The sequence below is a fragment of the Ochotona curzoniae genome, unplaced genomic scaffold, assembly GCF_017591425.1.
Source record: "Ochotona curzoniae isolate NIBS_2020 unplaced genomic scaffold, NIBS_Ocur_1.0 contig_1014, whole genome shotgun sequence".
NCBI lineage: Eukaryota > Metazoa > Chordata > Mammalia > Lagomorpha > Ochotonidae > Ochotona > Ochotona curzoniae.
In genome coordinates, this window is record NW_024464920.1 from 7,013,975 (window position 1) to 7,032,872 (window position 18,898).

General features: G+C 44.3%; 1 protein-coding gene across 23 annotated transcripts in view; it reads left to right on the top strand.

Moving 5' to 3' along the window:
- ANKS1B (ankyrin repeat and sterile alpha motif domain containing 1B) overlaps positions 1–18,898 on the top strand; it is a 1,034,668-nt gene that overhangs the window by 989,263 nt on the left and 26,507 nt on the right. For all 23 annotated transcript variants that reach the window (XM_040980136.1, XM_040980153.1, XM_040980163.1 and 20 more), the window contains 2 exons: positions 3,619–3,747; positions 5,861–5,932. In XM_040980136.1, the coding sequence (XP_040836070.1) occupies positions 3,619–3,747; positions 5,861–5,932 (201 nt within the window). The remainder of the gene's footprint in view (positions 1–3,618; positions 3,748–5,860; positions 5,933–18,898) is intronic.

The following is an 18,898-nucleotide window of genomic DNA, read 5'->3' on the forward strand; positions in this document are numbered from 1 at the left end:
ACTTCCTCCTGTTATTCTGTTTAAATATTCTGCCATCCTTGTATCCATGCATGACATTTCATTAAAGATAAGCTTTGATTACGAATCGTTATTTGAGGCAAAGATTTCCGTAAGTGTGCTTAATTTTTACTTAATATCTCATGAGCATTTTAATTTAAGCGCAAAGTTATTACATTTAATTAAAAATGAGCAAATGCAGATATTGTGTGGGTGTAAATGTACAACTCAGGAAGACCTAACAATGCGCTTCATGGTACAAAATTATTTTGTTTGAGACAAAAAAAAAAATCTTTATTGTTTGGTCTCTTCTGCCACTCTGTACTCACTCTTGCCAGCCCTTCTGTGGCTTATTCCTGCTGTGACTGGCTGCCAGGAGGCTCGAGCCCTAAGGCACCCGTGTGCTCTGAATTCTTTTGTTCTTACTGACAGCCAACCCAAATCCTGGCCAAGGGCCAAGGTCGTAGCTGTGCTATGAGACAGTATGGAAGTCCTGTTATTGGAGCCCTTCCACTCCCATTCAATTCATTCCAAAGTGAAAACTCAACATCTACCACTTGAGTCTTTTAAGCATTCTTAGATCTAAGATTTTTAAGAGAAACCAAAAAAAAAAAAATTGAATTATGAAAAAGAAAAAGTATTTTCTTACATATGCCATCTTAACGACATTTTTCCCTGGGTTCAAGAAATGAATTTCTGGAAATAGCACTTTGTATAAGAAAACTGTTTCCAAAATTGCACAGATTCTGGCCCTGTAGGGTGTTTGAAAACATTTGGGCTGGAACAATGCTTTAAGGACACAAGAAAAATTAAGGAAGGATTCTGTTTCGCATTAAAATGATCGCCCAACCTGGTTAGCTCAGGGAGGTTCCGTCAGATCACTGTGGATTCAAAGCAGGCGTTTTGTGGCTTTTGGGAAAAGTAGAGCAGATGATGGCACTATCTGTGTGGAGTCTGGAGGCTGCACCACTGGCTTCTCGGAGTAGCCGTGGGGCAAGAGAGCGTGATGGTTCCCAGGCTGAGGCTGTGCAGCTTGTCCATGCTGCAGCCTGTTCCTCCTGAGTGGCTGCTCCCTTTTCTGTGGATGATGTAAATATTTGGATCCGCATTTGGCTGCAGTTGTGCTTCACGTGGATGGAGCTTACATTATACTTTAATTGTAAAAGTGTGTGAGATAATTGAACAATTAGAGAATGGATTTGCATACGATGTGCATGCTTAATACACTAATTCACGAAATTGTCCCTGTAACCTTAGCTTCACCCACCAGTTCCCACCATAGCCCTACTGCCAAGCCTTTCCCTGCAACGCATAGCCCACAGCTCCTGCCATGTCTGTCCAGGCTTTTTTTGGGAGTGTGCCTGCTGAGCCTGGCCAAGGTATTCCCCAGCTAAACTGTACCAGGGCTAACATAAAGATGCCATGCTTGGTTTGAGTGGTCACAACACTGCAGGATCTTTTGGTGCCGACCAAATCCTCCTCTTGTATCATCCCACGGAGTTGCGTGCAAACTTCTGTTGTTCTGTTAACAGTGTTACCTGTGACTTATATGTACAGTACCTGTTTGCTGTGTTATTATTTCTTTATCAGGGGAGGTGGGGGCAGAAGGGAAGAAGTTGTTAATGGGGAAAACTGGAGGATTGCTTGTTAGATTTGGGGAGACGTTTTCTTCAAGAACTAGCTGGTGTCACTTATAGGTTATTCAGCTCAGCTTCAAAATCACATTGAAATCCGAAACTCCATTGAATTTTATGCTAGCTTTTTCAAAGCAAACCACAGCTAGTTGAAGTAGAGACTAGAGAGATGATAAAAAATCCAGGCATTTGCAAAGCAGGGAAACAAAAAAAGCAAGCGAGGGAGCTAGGGCAAGATTTCTAAAATTGCAGTTGGTCGTTGCTTTGGCAAAAGAACAGTTCGTGTAACTGTAAAGAGACTAACTCAAGAAGCATCCAGGCATGGGTCAGAAAACATGAAAAGATGCAAACGTTAAGATCACGAGGTGAAGTCTTCATACTCTAGATGGACAAGGAACAGGCATAGCAAGCAGTGAGTAAGTAAATCAGATGCCACCAAAGCCGCAGAGGGTGAGTGAGGACAGAGCATGAGACAGGCTGGCGGAGCTCAGAGGGTTCATGCATTTTGGAGAGACCGATGTTGAAGAGGGGAGCTGCCAGCTGCCTGTTGCTATGAAGGAGCCTCTGAAACCCTGCAGGACTCCAGAATTATTCCAGGTCTTCAAAACCAGTGAGAAATTTCCAGAACACAAGGTCTTCCCCTCGTTCTTCCAGTCATTGACAGCTGCCTCACATTCCACCTATTGTAAGCCCAAGCTGCCCAGCGGAAATTGGAATGCTGGTCGTTCTTCCCAAAATGTGCACCCTATGTAGCTATTCCTGCAGAACTGGGAGCTCCCTAGATTCCTCCCTCTCCCCCAAAAAAGTCCATGATAACAGTGGACTTCCTTTCTCTCCCAAAACATGCACCTTCATCTAAAAATTTGTACTTGTGTCCTGAATTCCTTGAACATTCTCCGTAAGAAATCCTACAACAAAAGAAGCCGTTTACTAGTAGTTCAGTGGAACATGGTCTCTAGCCAAATTTGTATTTGGTTTCGAAGCTCATAAGACATGGTTATTATCTTCTATAAATTCCCATCATTCTGTGAGATCAGCCAAATCTAGTTTTTAGAAGAGAATGGCTTTGGAAATCTGTTTAAAGTAATGTCGATTTAAGAATAAAATAGTGAATTTTGAGGAGTCAGAATCTTTACCCCGGAAAAACAGCAAAACAAAAATCCCATGCACTCTGTAAATCAGGCGAGAGCCAGAAAAACCATGCCAAGGGAGACCTTGCAGAGGCTCACACCAAGCCTTCATGTTAATAAACCAAGTTGAGGCTAAACCTCACGCAAAGTGGTAAGTGATGTAGGTCAGCAGGCATGGGTGTTATTCCATACACTGCCCAGTGTACACGAGCTTGCAGTCGTACGTTAGGCTTCCCCAGCGTACGCACACACAGATGAAGCAAGCTTGGCACTTTAGTGATTCATGCTCACGGGTGTTTGGGGTTTCTGAGCAAGGTAGCAGAGCATGTCCAAGACAGTCGTGGTGACAGCATCAACACAGTTGAATTCAACAAGAGAAACTAGCTATTAGTCATCAGTAGATTTTTCAAATAATACCGTGCACAGTACCCTACTTATCTCCAAAGATATAAAATTATTCAGGGAATGTGGTATATAACATTATTTGGGAACTGAAATTTATGGAACTCTGCATTCTGAACGTTAAAGCAACTCAGCGTAACTATTTGAAATAGTCAAGTCTAAAAGAACTTCCTTTCAAAGACCATGTATTCGTTTCTGTTGTAACAGAAAACAGTAAATTCATAGAGAATTTGTTCATATCATCATGTTTTATATTAAAATTAGGCTATTATTCCAAAAACTAAGTTATTTCCTTCACACTTAATATGCTCATAAAAACTTGAAAAACCAATAAAAAGTAACCACAAGGCATTTGCACATTCGTAGCCCACCTGTAGGAAGTGAACTCAGGCTAGCTTTGGGGGATGAAGTTAGCGTCCTGTTCATACTGCGTCTAGAATAAATGTCATTTTCAGACAGGAGACTGGGGAGAACCTTCCATTACCTTGCGACCTCCAAACGAAGCCACAGCCTCGACTCCAGTGCAGTACTGGCAGCATCACCCGGAGAAGCTCATCTTCCAGTCGTGTGATTACAAAGCTTTTGTAAGTTACCCTGAATTCAGTCTTTGGGTCCGAGATGGGAGACGGGCTCTGTTTCTGCTTTATTTTTATTGAAAATATGCCAAAATGGCCATTACTGATATTTCTAAAATCGTTCCTCTTGGTGTAGCCTCCTATGCAAAGAGAAAAGTCCATGCAACTAAAACTTAACCCTTTTAGCTTGGAAGCTGGAGTCTTATTTTGTCACCATTTTATATACCGTGTGTTTTGGAGTAAATGTGTTAATGCGTAGTTTTACAATGAAAATAAGTATGAACATATCACAGGTTTACATTGTCACTTGATCTCAGCACTGGGTCCACCGCTTCACAAAAATACCTCACTTTGCATTGTCATCAATAATAGGTTTCTATTGCATTTTTCTTTTAAGAGAAGAGGAGATAGTTGTGCTTAGCTATTATGAGTAGCATTCATCAGGTAAATGTTTAAAAATACTGTGGGCTTGGGGCAGGTGGTGGTTGTCATGACAACAGCAGGAAAAAGTGGCTAAACACTAACTAGTGCATAGAAACTGCCTGCCTTAAAAAAAAGAAGAAGAGGCATTTCAATTAGGTCAAATTTTCCTGATAATTTAAAAGATGGAGTTTGTTGTTGTTGTTGTTGTTGTTTACCAAGATCATCTTCCTAAATATCATTAACATGTGAGTGCTTTGGTTATCTCATAGCAATTTGGACTCTTTTTAGAAAAAAATCATTTTCTGCTATCTGCTGCTTGACTGCTTCCTTATCTTGCAGCCTTGGGATTATTTTACTAGTAATCACCCAAAACCTGTGAAGGTGAATGGCTCCTGCCTCCCCAAGGCAAGCCCAGTACGCTGAGCCTTTCCTCCTGACCTGAGCCCTTGTGGCCTTGTACACGTTATTCACATCAGGACCTCTGGTCTACCTCGCTGATACCCGCCACTCTTGGTAGTGTCCAGGGTGTCCCAGGCTATTGTCAAGTGTCCTTCCAATCGCTTCTGAAATAATTCTTTCCAACCACTGTTTTTAAAGATGTTTGGATCCTTTAGCTGAAGGCACTAAAGAGGAGGGGGAAAAATGACAAATGAAGGAATCCTGTTGAAGCTTGCAACTGCCTGCCTCTTGCCGGAAGCAGCAGCTTAGATGGTGCCCTGTGCCTGCCTACTCCTGGATCCGCTCGCCTGACAGCCTGCTAATCACTGGGACGAGCCGTTCTCATACTTGTACCTGTATCCGGGCATCCAAGCCCACCGGGGGCTCCACTCTAACTTCTGCTAATAATTGAGAACAGCCCTCCCTTCCGTGCACTGCCCCACACGCCAGTATTCTCAGGTGACTTTACATGGGCATAGAGCTGTGCAGATCCGCCTCTCGGAGAGCAGTCCAACAGTAATTACCTATGCAGCCCAACAAGCCCAACTGGGGGGGACCACATTGCTTGGTCTCTCAGCTGTCTCACACAACCCTGTAATTACACTCAGAGTAGCATGATTTATTTTTGCAGACATTGCTGCCTCAAAAAAAAAAAAAGAAAACATTTTTAGCTGCCCCCATTTTGCAGTTAAATATTAGATGACAACTTTAGAAACTGCTGTCATTTCATTATAAAGAGCAATATACAGCCCCTCCTGGAACTTAACAGTTAATCCTGCTGTCCTCTGATTTATGACTGTATTTGTTAGATTAGCTACTGTTCACTTCTGGTAGGTTTTGGATTTTGTGTGTGTGTGTGTGTGTGTGTGTTCATTTGAAGGGCAGGTGGAAACTGAGATCTTCTCTCTGGTGGCTCACTCCCTCCGTAGCCATGACAGCTGAGGCTGGCACATGTGAAAGCCAGGTGCCCAGAACTCCCTCCAGGTCTCCCACGGGGTTGGCAGGGGTGCGAGACCTGGGTTGTCTTCTGCTGCCATTCCGGGATAAGAAGTGGAGCAGGTGGGACGAGCTGGTACTCTAATATGGGATGCTGGCCTCACGAGGGGTAGCTGAACTGGCTGCACCACCACATGTTGGTTTGAAAGAGCCGTACGTTAATGAGTAGGCAGGAAAGCTAGCTGGTAGAACTTCCAGTTTGTTTTTAAGCAGTTACTCATACTTTTCTTCCTAAAGCACTGTAATTTTTTTGTGTGTATCTTAGTATTTAGGTTCTATGCTGATCAAAGAGCTCAGGGGGACAGAATCAACCCAAGATGCTTGTGCCAAAATGCGGGTAAGTGTGCCACACTGTTTTATCTCTAGTAGCTGAAATACTAAATACTGGCTATGGATACAAATTGCCACCTTTCAAATTGCTATTTTCTTCATCCACTGGATCACATTAAGTTGTATAAAGTAAAGCTGCGTGGGCTTTGTTCATGTTTGTGCTGAGCTCATGTCACAGTTTGAGGTAGTGTCTGTTCGATCTGTGTACTCCACGTTATATTTCTTTCAGTATTTTTAAAGGTTTAAAGTTCATTGTATACTCATTGGCCATTCTCCATTAGGACAAAAATATTTAGTTAAATGAGAAAACATTTTAAGCACTTTTATTACAGTCTAAGAATATTGGTTAAAAAGACTACCAGTTAACTAAACATGACCCAAGCAGAGGCACTGTGAGCATATCGCATAAAGCTGATATTATTCATGAGACTTAATTATTTCTTAAAAAGGAAAAGCAGTCAGCTCTTACAGGAGAGAACCAGAGGCAAAATTCCAAATGTCTCTGATGTGCACCTGGTTGCCTAGGGGTCTGTTTTTTGCCAAAGCAAATCCCCCTGGTACTACTGATCTACCTGGAACCTGCTGGCCTAAGTTCATACTTTGCCTCCTCAATAGCAGACATATAGAAGGAATAGCAGTTATCTGCCAGTGTGAATTAGGAATGCTCAAGTCACTCAACACAGCAACTGGGAAGAGTCAAACTTAGCAAACACTCACTTGTATTTATGGTAGGTATAATTTGTCATTTATTGCAATATAAGCAGCCTTGGTTTAAAAATATTGAATAACATAGTTGAGTCAAAACCAGTTATGAGTAAACATAAAATATCCCTTGTTCGTGGAAATATAAATATGTATAAATATATTTTTAAAAGATTTACTTACTTGAAAGAGTTAAGAGAAAGAGAGAGAGTGTCCATCCATTGGTTCACTCTGCAAATGACCACAGTGGCTGGGGCTGGGCCAGGTTGGAGCTGGAGCCTGGAGCTTCTTCCAGGTCCTCCCACACGGTGGCATCAGCCCAAGGGCCTGTACCATCATCCACTTGCTTTTCCAGTCAGGTTAGCAGAGAGTTGGGTTAGAAGCAGAGCAGCCAAGACTCCATGTGGGTGACAGCTTAATGTGCTGCCATGCAGCGCTGGCCCCAGATTCATGACATGAAGGCCTCAGTATGCAAACGCTAGGTTACTGTTTTAATAACAAAAGGGCTTAAATAATTACCCTTCTACTGGTTGTAACCTAATGCTTGAATTGTCTACCGGTGTGTTTCTGTTTCCCGTGTACTGTTAGATGAAAGTGTGACCTTCTGTTTCTGTTGCTACTCACTTGCCTTGGGAGTCACTTCCTAGCTGTAGTAGCATTGCACCTGCTAACAGTCACCAGGTTTGCAATGTGCCCTGGCTCAGTTAGCATCATCTCCAGCATGTGGGTGGAGACACGGAGAGCAGGGAAGGTTTCTAACTTTCACAAGGCCACTCAGGAAGTAATCTGCCAGTCTGGGTCCGTGAGTTAAGTCTCTCCAACTCCGGAGCTCAAGCCTTTTAATGACCACATCCCCCTGCTTAGAAAATGAGAACACTGGATAAGATCCCCTTTAGGATTCTTCCAGTTTTATAAGTGGAAATCTATATACATTCTGAATATACTTATCAGACAATTAAGAAAATAGGAAAACTCTGCAATCATCAAGCCTCAGAATGACTTTGGAGATATTTGTGAAGATGTCTAAGGAATTAATTCACCATCTCTGAGTTTAACACAATTACCTCAACTACCGGAGTCCAGCTACTCCTGTGTTGTCATCGGCATAAATATTGCATAGTGCTTGTAGCACCGTTTAAAATACACCAGATCTGTGATTGGAGTTTCAGTCAATTTCTTGAAATTGTGGGTATCTGAAATTACATCCTGATAGCAATAGCAAAGCCATTTTAATAGTCTCAGTGGAGAACAATTTAGTTAAACACTTGTCTGTTGCTTAAACTACGCCTTGGAAAAAGCTGTCTGTTTGGAAGCCATTCTTCTATTCTTTGCGGCAGTTTTCCGGTTTGCTGCCCTTGATGTTTGTTTTAGGTAGTTTACATGAAAATGGAAATTTTATTGCTTCTTCGACTGTCATAAGCCCTTAGTTCCCATCTTGATTAAATATTTCTCAGGCCTTGAAACGGTAACGAGGCAGCTAGCCATATTACATTCACTCGCTCAGAACCAGCATAGATCTGTTGTCTGGGACCGCTTGCATGTAAATTAGAATGCTCACCAACTAAAAATGGTGTGGATCAACACGGCTTGCAGTTAACCTTGAGTTTGAAGCCAGAGTGATGGTTCTTTCCATTTTCAACCTGCTGGTATTTTAGCCAAAAGTCCCAGTGTAAGCACCTCTCTCCCTGGAAAATATATTACGATGCAGAAGATCTTAAATGTCTATATGTGATAGTACTGTTAGGTCAGAATACTGTGAATTAAAATATTGCCTGGTTAATGTTTTTTTAGAAGTTCTCAGTTCAACATTATAAAAGTCTTTGAAAAACCTCTCTGAAAATGGAAATAAGAGATAAATTTATTTTGATACAAAATAATGGAATCCATGCATAGCTACGTGATAACCCACATTTCCATTCACTTTTTAAAGATCCATCCCCCCCAGGCATGGATTTAAAACAAAAAGTTGTACCAAAATAAGCAAAATTTTGGATTCCATTTTCTATGATTTTTGATTGACTCTGTTTTACGTTTTAACTGAAATCAAAATGTCTTTCCTGCTTGGAAGTAGTCCGTGATTCTGAGAAATGCTTTCTTACATGTATGTTATCAACCAAGCTGATGAGCATTTGGCTCTGCTCCCACTGAGCTGACTATCCAGCGTTTGCCCCCGGAATGAGGGAAGTACTGCAGTGCAAGTGCCCACATTGCCAGTCAGCCCACGGGATCCCCAAAATGCCCTGGTCACTGTCTCCTAGAATCAGCCTCTCAGAGCTAGTACCACTTATGAGAACTTTATCCTGGGCCCGGCACTCATTCCTGTGATCCTTGAGGTAGATGTTGCTATTGTTCCCCATCACACCTGAGGGAACAAAGGACAAAGGAAGTGTAGCAGCGTGCCCAAGGTGTCACACAGAGCAGGTGGCGGAGCCAGGTGTGTGTGTGTGTGTGTGTGTGTGTGTGTGTGTGTGTGTGTGTGTGTGTGTGTGTGTGTGTGTGTGTGTGTGTGAGCTTCACTGATTGATTTACTGTTTCTCACTCAGCAGTTTTGTAACTATAGGGATTCCTCCCTCCTCCTGCCCTTCCTCCCTTTCCCATTTTTCCACTCCTCCCATTTATCCCTGTACAGTCCCTTAGTACAAGTTACAAATTTAACTTCCTGGGATGTAAAGGTATCAGGCCATGGTAAATATAGGCAAAGGTAAAAACATACATAGTATCATAATATATATTTATGAGTTTCATTGAGAATCCTGCTTTTCTCTGCAGTGGAGGCACACACTGTACAGTACCTTTATGCCCTGATACGCTAGTTCCCCTTATCCAGTTCATATATGTATGTTCTTTGTACACTGTGCTGTCTTGTACATATGATATTTGTTCTTCTGAGACTGGCTTACATCTCTAAACCGAATGGTTTCCAGCTGGGACCATTTTCTCATAAATGGTAGGATCTCATCCCTTTTTTTGGCTAAGTAGTATTTCATAGAGTAGATTAGCACACTTTCTTTATCCATTCCTCTGTTGGTGGACGTCTGGGTTGTTTCTGTGTCTTTTCTGTTGTGAATTGTGCTGCTGTAACACAGGATTGTAGGTCGCTCTCAAATACAGATTTGATTTCCTCTGGGTGTATTCTCAGGAGTGCGATGGGTGGGTCAGAGGGCAAGTCAGTTCTCGGTTGTCTGAGCACTCATCATCCTGACTTCCAAATGGTTGCACTAGTTTACATTTCTACCCACCAGTGGCTTAGGACACCTTTCACATGCTTGCTAGCAATTATGTGTTGATTTCTTTCTATGTAGGCCGTTCTCACTGGGTGGAACCTCAGTGTGGTTTTTATTTGCATTTCCCTAATAGCTAGAGGACCTGAACATTTTTTCATGTATTTATTAGTCTTTTTTTTTTTTAAAAAAAATCTTCATTTATTTTTGTTGGAAAGACAGATTTACAGAGAGAAGGAGAAACAGTGAGACAGAGAGATCTTTCATCTGGTGGTTTACTCCCCACATGACCTCAACAGCCAGAGCTGTGCCAGACTGAAGCCAGGAGCCAGACACTTCATCCAGGTCTCCTGCACTGGTGCAAGTGCCCAAAAACCTGAGCCTTCCTCTACTGCTTTCCCAGGCCACAAGCAGGGAGCTGGATGGGAAATGGAGCAGCTGGGACATGAACCAGCACCCATGTGGATGCTGGCACTGCTGGTGGAGGATTAGCCTGTTGAGCCATGGCGCCAGCCCCATGAATTTCGTCTTTTGAAAGACATTTGTTCATGCCCTTGGCTCATTTCTTAACTGGGCTGCTTGCTTTGCTGTTAAGTTTCTGGAGTTCTTTGTAAATCCCGGATATTAGTTCTCTATCTGCTGTGAGATCTGCAAACATTTTTTCCCATTCTGTTGGTTATATCTCCACTTTATTGACTGTTCCCTTTGCATTACATACACTTCCAAGCTTATTCCTCCTCCTTCATCCCTGCCTCCCGCCTACCCGACACTGATCTTTTTGCAGTCTCTGTGGCCACATGGCGGGAATCCCACAGCGTGTCGTAACCTTGTCACACTGGCTTCTTCCATTCTTCCGTGTCTTTTCATGGCCTATACCCCGTTTTTCTGAACAATGCTCTATGACATGAATATACCACAGTTTGTTTATCCATCTTTTTTTTATTATTATTATTCAAGGTCACCTTAGTTACCTCCATATGGGGCAGTGATAACAGAGATGTTGGGAACATTTGTACACAGATTTTTACCTTAAGTTTTTTCTTGGATTCAAAGTGTAATTGATGTCCTTCTTAAAATTGTCTTGTGAATTGTGTGTAGTGAAGCACAAACTTAATGTTAAACTCTGATGATCTTATCATTAGGTAACGTTGCAGTTTAAGCCTTATCTTCTGGGGTTTCCTTTCATGAAAGCCTAAGGCTGCTATGTCTTTAATATTGAAGTGCTCATTTAAGTAGAATAGTTTATTTTTATAGAAAAAAAGGAGTTATTGTTGTTTATTAAAAATGGTGAAACAGAGAGAGAGAAAATCAATGAGTCTTCCATCCACTGATCCATCACCAAATAGCCACAGTATCCAGAGTTGGGCCAAGCCAAAGGCAGGGGCCTGAGAGTCCATCAAGTCCTTCCACGTGGGTGACAGGAACCCAGGCACTTGAGTCAAAACCCATTGCCTCTCTAGGGGCAGTAGCAGGAAGCCAGAGGAAGCAGCCAGGACTCACTTGAACCATTGCCCTGTGCTAGGCAGCAGCTTAAAATGCTACGCCACCATGCTGGCCCCTGGAGAGGATCATCTCTATTAAGTGTTTTGCTCCTTGGTGTAGCATAACTCGACTGCTTTCTTCATTTATCATGGGAGGAGTTTTACAGACATCTCAATTTAAAATTCAAACCAAAAATCCCTGATAGGAATGTGTAAAGAGTTGTCAGAAGTGGCTGCTGGGTCTGAAGACATTCAGTTAGAGCTGCTTGGGTTTTCCAGCTCAGTCTGTGCTCAGAGCCACACATTTTTCTCCAAAGGCATCCTCGGGAGAGCCTTAGTTCTGGAATGCTCTATGCCATCTACCCCTGACTTCGTGCTCCAGAAAACAGGATCGTTGCTTTTTTTCCATGCCATACATTGCGCAGGCTATCCATATCCCCTGGGGGCAGGGACTACGCGTTATTGTACAAACGGCATTCACAGAGGTGTGGAAAATGAAATTCAAAGATAAGTTTATTTTAATGCAAGAATTTGAGATCCATGCAAGTATTTTTCTAATACATGTTTTGGATAAAATGTATTTCCTTTTTTTTTTCGGGGGGGGGGGGTGATTCATTTTACTTGGAAAATCAGAGTTAGAGAAGGAGAGAGAATCTTCCATCCTCTGGTTTACTCCTCAAATGACTGCCACAGTCACAGCCAGGCTAGTCCAAAGCCAGGAGCCAGGAGCTTCCTCCAGGGCTCCCATGTGGGTGCAGGGGCCCAAGGACTTGAGCCATCCTCTACTGCTTCCCCAAGCCATAAGTAGGGAACTAGATCGGTAAGTGGCACAGCCAGGTGCTCCTATGGGGTGCCATTGCTAGCAGAGAATCAGCCCATTACGACACTGCACCGGCCCTTCAGTGAACTTTTAGAATTCTTGTATATGTAAATTTCAAAACATTTTCAAAAACTAATTTGTTTGAAAGGCAGGATAAGAGAGTGAGGGAGGGAGAAAAAGAATCTCCCATCAGCTGGTTCACTTTCCCAGTGACCACAATGGCCAGGGATGAACTAACCTGAAGCCAGAAATCTGGAATTCCATCTGTCTCCCACATGAGTGACAGGAACCCAAGAACTTAAGACATCATCCACTGTTTTCCCAGGAAGCAGGACGACTCAGACCCCCTCCCATGTGGGATGCTGTGTTGCCAGCAGCAACAACCCACTTGATCACAGTGTCGACCCCTATTTTTTGCATCAAGATAAATATACTCAAATTCTGTGAACTTCTTTTCAGTGTTACTTGTCTTCAGCACCAGATGTTTGATAACTACCTTAGCAAGTTGCTGTGTTGCTTGGATAACATGGTAAGAGGGAATTGCCTGGTTCAGTGATATCTAAACACGTTGGCCTTTACTCCAGAGGTTTGAGAAACAGGTGGATTCATGGATAGGTTTGTTTTTGGATTTTTAAATATGTTTTCTCCAATTATAAATCCAGTGTTCCACTTACAACTCTGCTTTTGTGTGTTCACAGTATATAAGACAATTTTAGAACCTTAGAATTCTACTCCTTTGTTTTATTCCAGGCTTTAAAAGGCTGTTGTCAAAGGCCTGATAAGATGGCTAAGTGGCTACATCCTCACTTTCCAAGCACTGGGATCCCATATGAGTGCTGGCTTGTGTCCTGGCTGCTACTACTTCCATCCTGCTCCCTGCCTGTGGCCTGGGAAGACAGTGGAGGATGGTCCAAAGCCTTGGAACCTGCACTCACTTGGGAGACCTAGAAGAAGCTCCTGATTTCAGATCGGCCTAACTCCAGCCATTGTGGCCGTTTAGGGAGTGACCCAATGGATGGAAAATCTACTCCATAAATCTGATTTGTCTTTCCAATGAAAATATAATAGATCTTTCCTTAAAAAAAAAATAAGTTATTGGCAAAAGAAAGGGAAAATGAAGAGATGCTCTTGGTAAAATGTTATAATTGTTTTCTTTAAAGTTTTTTTTTTTTTGAAAGGCAGAGTTAGAGCAAAGGAGAGACAGAGGAAAAAGAGCTCTCCCTTCTACTGGTTCACTCCGCAAAAGACTTCGACGACCAGAGCTGGGCCAGTGCAAAGCCAGGAGCCAGGAGCTTCTTCCAGGTCTCCCATGTGGGTGTAGGCACTCAAGGCCCCGGGCTATCTCCCACTGCTTTCCCAGGCACAGTAGCAGGAAGCTGAATCAGAAGTGGAAGTAACTAGGACACAAAGTGGCGCTGCTATGGGATGCCAGCAGTGCAGGCAGAGGCTTAGCTTCCCTTGTCACAGTCCTTGGGCTTTGTATAACTTTTCAGTTGTATAGCTTAGGGATGTGATTTGTTCCCAAATTGATTGAGAATTGGTTCTTACACAATGTGCACAAAGCACTGGATTTTGCCCCAGGGGTGAAGATGGTACTCTGGCCTTCCAGTAGTTTGGTTTGTTTCTTGTTGTTATGGGTTGCTCTCACTTGAAAGATTCCAAGACATGTGATACAATTTGCTCAGGCCCAGTGAGATTCTACTGTTTGGTATTGTCTCCCTTGGCCTGCCCATCCCTCTTCCCCCAGGTCCGAGTCTCGCCCTAGGGTCTAATGATCACTCATACACAGTACTCCATCACTTCCCTAATTAAGTCTAGCATTAGGAAACATCTGGCACTGTAAGCGGCCATTATATTCCGTTTAGCGCTCTGTGCGTTCTTCCATTCTCAAATCCCACAGTTGCTATCATTTACAGGTGTTTGTGCTGGGCAGGTTCTCTCAAAAAAAGAATGAAATGTGTATTTTCAACTAGGGTGAGATAACAATCTGCCTTCCTAACAAGAATACTATTTTTAAATTAGCAATGAGCAGATCTTGTAGTTTATTTACATTTGGGGGTCTTTATGCTCTGAAGATGTGGGTAGTTTCACAGGTCTCCCCTGGTCTCTCATTTCTGAAGTGTGCATTATCAGATCTATAGATTCCCAACAAGCTGTGCCCTAGCTCAAGTGTGAAGTCTTTTCCTTTTTTCTTTTTTTTTTTTTCTTTCCTCTGTGTGATTTTAAGGAAACCATAGTGGGGACAGATTCAGAAAGCTTTGAAGAAAAGTTAGCTCTGAAAATTAGAAGTGTTCGAACAGCCTCGTTCCTCTTACGAGAGACTGATGCTGCAGTCCTATTTTAGTTCCTCCTGTCCCTACGCAGAGGCCTCGTGTTAGGCATCACTGTTTTCAGAAATAAACTCAGGAATACTTCTTGGGAACCAGGCTGGGTACAAAACCCTACAATAAAAAAAAAAAAAAAAAGTTGTTGCTAAGTTTTAGGAAAGACTAAAATATATTTTGTCTTTCCCTCTCTCCCAAATCCTACACAAGCCATAGTAAATACCAGTCAGGTTCTGTGTGTCTGTGTCCGTGTGTGTAAGAGAATCAGAGAGAACAGCAATGTTCAAAAGCAGTGGCATTCCAGCTCCCGCCGCCAGTCCTGGCTCACGCTGCCTTTTCCTCTGAGTGCGCCCAGGCTCTTCGACAGAGGACTGACCAGGACCAAGCGTCTTACCCCAGGTCGCCTGCCTTCCCCAGCCGCCTCCATTTTTGCCTTGTGTTTTCATTGCCCATGTCCTGGGTTTTCTCATGTAGAACACCCTCAGTGACTCCCTAGCGCTGCCAGATTTCATGGGCTCCTTTCCTTTTCAACACCTGCTTGTCTGAAGTTTTTCCTCTCCGTATGTTGAGTCGGACCCTGTAGCTTCAGCAGACCGTGCTGTTGTGATAACCTGTAGCCTAGAACATGCAGACACACTCCTGAGTTCTGATGTTACTTCTCTCTTTCGTCAGCTAATGTTTTCAAGAGGGCTTTGTGAGAGCAACCAGCCTCAGAATGACAGTATGGCACTGAATTATCACGGATAACTCACAACAGCTCTACAAAGTGGCTGCTGTATTAGCATAGCCATTTTCCAATGAGAAGCCAAGTAGCTGGCCAGAGTCACCGAGAGGCGGAAGCCGAGTTCTCAACACAGTTTCCTGTGCTCCCAGCCCCGTGAACCACAGTGTCCACGGAGATTGCTCCGCAGATTCAGAATGAACATACATGCCCTGAATTACTTAACAATCAGTCAATTTAAAAACTCTTACACATTTGCAACTTAGTCTTTCAATTCAAAACAAAAATTTCAACTTCTTTTCTTATTAACAAAAGCACTATATGTTTTTTATCATCTATTATAAGGATACCAAAAGGAGGAAGAAAAGCACCCCCTTTCTTTAAACCTTTTGCAGCTGGCCTGATGACTTCCTCAGAATAAGCCACTACCCGTGGGGTGGATGTTTGGTGCAGCACTTAATTCATTGCCTGGGTGCCCACTTCCCGTGACGAGTGCCTGGTCAGGTCCCAGTGTCATCCCCAAGTCTGTCTGCCAGCTCACGTGCAGCCTGGGAGGCAGCAGGTGGTAACTGAAGCACTTGGGTCTCTGCCACAAACATGGGAAGCCTGGGCTGAGTTCCCAGGTCCTGCACGTTTGTGGAGAGTGAATCAGTGGATGGCAAGTGTGTCTATTTCTCTTTGTGTACATGTTTATTTCTCCCTCGTGAAATAAATTTTTAAAATAAAATAAAAAGCTACTAAGCATAGACTGTCTGGGTCAGGTCTCATCTTGAGTCAGGTTGACCAGTTGCCTTCCAGCAACTATGTTGCAGTCTGCTCCCCTGGAAGCAGCAGGCGTGCCAAGGTTAATGCGTGCCCATCACATCTCTCGATGGCATGGGCTTGACTGGTTTGCTCCTGGTTCAGGAAGACTGGAGAGCTTTTATGAAAAGCCATCCATCTCAAGCATGACCCCCAGTCTTGGCAGCTCTCTCTTCTCAGCGTCTACCCTAATGTAAGTCTAGAGTCTCGCCTTCATGGCTTTGTACCTTTTATTGTATGTGAAGGATGTTTTCTACTCTCAACAGTCCCTGAGAAACCCCCAAGAATTCAATAAGTCTCGTTAATTGCTCTGAAGAGCGAGAGCTGTGACTAAATGCTAACTAAGGATTTCTGGAAATCACTTGTCAAGCGGGGAACAGTGTGTTTTGATAAACTGGCTTCTCTCTGAATTAATGTGGGCTGCGGCCCAGCCGCGTTGACATGCGCAGCAGCAGAGAACGGCTCTCCCGGTGACCTTCCATCACACTGATCAGGCAGGTTTTTAGAGCAGTCATTCCTCAAGTGTGGTCCCCAGACGTGCCGCATCAGCAGCAGCATCTGCAAGCTGGTTAGACTTGCAAATGCCTCAGCCCACCTCCTACCGCTGCCTTTGTCTGCCATTTAGCAAGCCCTCCGTGAGCCTCAGGTGCACGCAGAAGCTGGGGGGCCCCCACCACGGTCCACTGGACGTTCCGCCATGACCGCCGCACAGCTCAGCTGTCCTGGGCAGCGTCATTCTGCCCTGTGCCTGGAAACCACCTGTAGCTGGAGCAGTGGGGCGAGGAGGGTGCCACTCTGGGCCATACCACACCTGGCTCAGTCCGTGAGCTCCATGGGCAGTGTGATGCTCTTGTGCCAGAATGGGGCTGGGGCAGCCACTTGCCCACTACCATTCCTGTCCCATGGCCTTTGGGCCCAAGTTCTTATGATCCCCCAAAGCCCTGGAAAGCTCATTTCCCAGGCAAATGAGACCTACCCCCAAATCATTAGTGACAGACAAGAGTTCAAACTATTTTTAAAGATGTCCAAAGGGAGAAACTTGCCAGCTGCTCCCGGTCACCACTGTGCCCTCTGAAAAGCCAGCCTTCTATCAGAGCTAGTTTTCTCAGCAAACATAGACACACAGCCCTTCTCTCCTTGAGGCTGAAAAAAAAAATCATGGGATCTTTGAAACTTCTCCCCCTCTGCAAACAGGATGCCGTTTCCAAACATTAATTCATGGGCTCATTCCTTTAAAAAGATATTTGGGCCCAGCACAGTAGCCTAGCAGCTAAAGTCCCCATCGTAAACACACCAGGATCCCATATGGGCACCAGTTCTAGTCCTCGTGGCCCCGCTTCCCATCCAGCTCCCTGCTTGTGGCCTGGGAAAGCAGTCCAGAACGGCCCTAAGCCTTAGGACCCTGCACCCGTGTGGGAAACCTGGAAGAGGCACCAGGCTCCTGGCTTCGGATTGGCTCAGCTCCAGCCATTGTAGCCACTTGGAGAGTGAATTAATGGAAAGAAAATCTTCCTCTCTGTCTCTCCTCCTTTCTGTATATCTGACTTTCCAATAAAAATACTCTTTTAAATAAAAGATTTATTTTTATTTGAAAATCATTTTACAGAGAGAGAAATATTTTCCTTCCACTGATTCATTCCCCATAAGGCCGCAGCGGCCAGAGCTGAGCCCATGCAAAGCCAGGAGCCAGGAGCCTCCTACTCGTCTCCCACATGGGTGCAGGGGCCCAAGAACCTAGGCCATCCTCTGCTGCCTTCCCATGTCATAAGCTGGGGGCTGGGACAGAAGTGGAGCATCTGGGAGTCAAACCGGCACCCATATGCGATGCTGGCACTGCAGGCGAAGGATTAGGCTGTTATGCCACTGTGCCAGCCCTGCTTCATTTCTTTAATGATGATGGATCTCCTCCGCCATTGAAGCATATACTTTGAAATTGGTGCTATTCAGGGGCATGCATTTAGTCAGCACGCATTGAGTCTCAGTTCAACTTGTAATTCTAGCCCCCTGTGAATGCATTTTCCGGGAAGTAGTCGGTAATGGCTCAGGCAGTTGGCACTCTACCACCTACATGGGGGAACTGGATGAAATGGCTGGCTCTTCACTTCCAAACACTCGGGGAGCGGGCTAGTGGAGACCGTGTGCGTGCATCCGTCCGTGTCCTCCTTTCTCTCAAGCAGACATTGCTTAGTGGTGACAGCATAGGGGCAGTTGGGGATCGTGCCATTGGCAGTCCTCCAGGCCTGCCCCACGCAGTAAGGCACACGGACACGTGAGGCCAGCGCAGTGCACTGCTCCTGCCCCGAGTTCCAAGGGGGAGAGTTCTTTCCACATACCTGATGGTGGGGCTTCTGTCCCCACCATTCCCCCACAATCCACCTGGCTTTACTGCCTACCAAGTGTCAAACAGCGCTTGTGTTGTGCATGCTGTAATCATTGGAAAGACACTTAGAGCCACTGGGCAAAATTATTTTATACAATTTTGATCGCTAAAACTGAATGTGATTCTTAAGCATTGCAACTAAGGAAATAACGCATGACAAAATGAATAGTGATGAAAGTTAGGGCAGATCTAAGGTGTCTAACTGGAAGGCTTCCTCAGGGTGAGCATGAGAAGGTGGGTTAGAACTTGTCTAGAAGCTGGAGGGTCACGTGCTATCTTGAGGTCTCTTCCTGGTCGGTGGGTTTTTTCCTGTCTCTGTTACTGTCCCTTTCTCTGTACTTCTTACTCTGAGCATCAACAACCCCCCCTCCACACACTCACACTCACACTCAGTGTGACCGTTTACAGCTGATGTGCTCATGATCATAAACCTCTCTGCTCACGAACAAACACAGGAGAAGCGTGTTCTTAGGTATTCCCATTCCGCGATTCTGCAGTCACACACGGGACGCCACAGCGGGCC